The 1,076-nt window shown below is 58.2% G+C and overlaps 1 protein-coding gene across 1 annotated transcript in view; it reads left to right on the top strand.

Moving 5' to 3' along the window:
• The window catches only part of LOC103625069 (zinc finger protein 3 homolog), a gene marked incomplete at its 3' end in the record, with an annotated part of 10,136 nt that overhangs the window by 8,572 nt on the left and 488 nt on the right, over positions 1 to 1,076 (top strand). Inside the window, exons 2-3 of the mRNA XM_017726828.1 lie at positions 214 to 297; positions 477 to 1,061. Coding sequence (XP_017582317.1) covers positions 214 to 297; positions 477 to 1,061 — 669 coding nt within the window. The remainder of the gene's footprint in view (positions 1 to 213; positions 298 to 476; positions 1,062 to 1,076) is intronic.

Genomic DNA, 1,076 nt, shown 5'->3' on the forward strand with positions numbered 1-1,076 from the left:
TCATGGTATTTCTTGTCATCTCTTTGGTGAATTGTAACTCCCACCTTAATCTCTCTTGGGGCAGATCAGTGGGGTTCATTTCTCATGCCAGGTAAAACCAGCACGGTGTTTGAGAGGATTTTACAGTCATGATACAGCCGGTGACTTCTAGAGAAGGACTTGGGCAGGAGGAACCCCTAAGCCAACACACTCACACCTTGTTTTTCCCTCCACACCAGGATTTCCCACTCCCAAACCTTGGCCTGATGGAGGAGGACGCTGTGAGGAAGAGGAAGATGCCCCGGGACACCCAGGCAGGTGAGGAGGAAGTCACTGCCCCTTTTCCCTCTCTCCTGCTCCATCTCCCAGCCCAGCATCACCCCCGGCTGCAGGACAACCCCGCTGCCGACACCGTCCTGCTGGGGACGGACTGGGGGGATCTCCTTGCCCTTCCCTGTGGCACGGAGGCAAATCCCATCCTCTCCTTCCTCCCCCAGACAAGGAGCTGAGGATGGAGCCCAGGGAGGACAAATCCCTGCAGCAGAACCTGGTGGAAGAGGCCATTTTGAGCAGCTCCCTGGCACAGGAATCCAACAGGGAGGAAAAACCCCAGAGATGCCACAGGAGGAGGGGCTGCAAACCCAGCCCAGGGTGCTCTGAGGAGGAAAGACCCACCCTGTGCCAGGAAGGTGGCTGCAGATCGAGCCGGAGCTCGGATCTGGTGGTTCACGAGCAGCTTCACGCTGGGGAGAAGCCCTACGAGTGTGGGGAATGTGGGAAGAGCTTCAGCCACAGCTCCACCCTGCTCCGCCACCAGATGATCCACACTGGGGAACGGCCCTATGAGTGTGGGGAGTGTGGGAAGGGTTTCAGATGCAGCTCCACCCTGATCCGCCACCACATGATCCATACTGGGGAACGGCCCTATGAGTGTGGGGAATGTGGGAAGGGCTTCAGAGACAACTCCACCCTGCTCCGCCACCAGATGATCCACACGGGAGAGAGGCCCCACGAGTGTTCCGAGTGTGGGAAGAGGTTTCAGACCAGTTCCAGTCTCCTCCTGCACCAGCGGATTTACACAAAGGAGCGGCACCACT

The sequence above is a fragment of the Corvus brachyrhynchos genome, unplaced genomic scaffold (genome assembly GCF_000691975.1).
Source record: "Corvus brachyrhynchos isolate BGI_N302 unplaced genomic scaffold, ASM69197v1 scaffold1882, whole genome shotgun sequence".
Classification (NCBI taxonomy): domain Eukaryota; kingdom Metazoa; phylum Chordata; class Aves; order Passeriformes; family Corvidae; genus Corvus; species Corvus brachyrhynchos.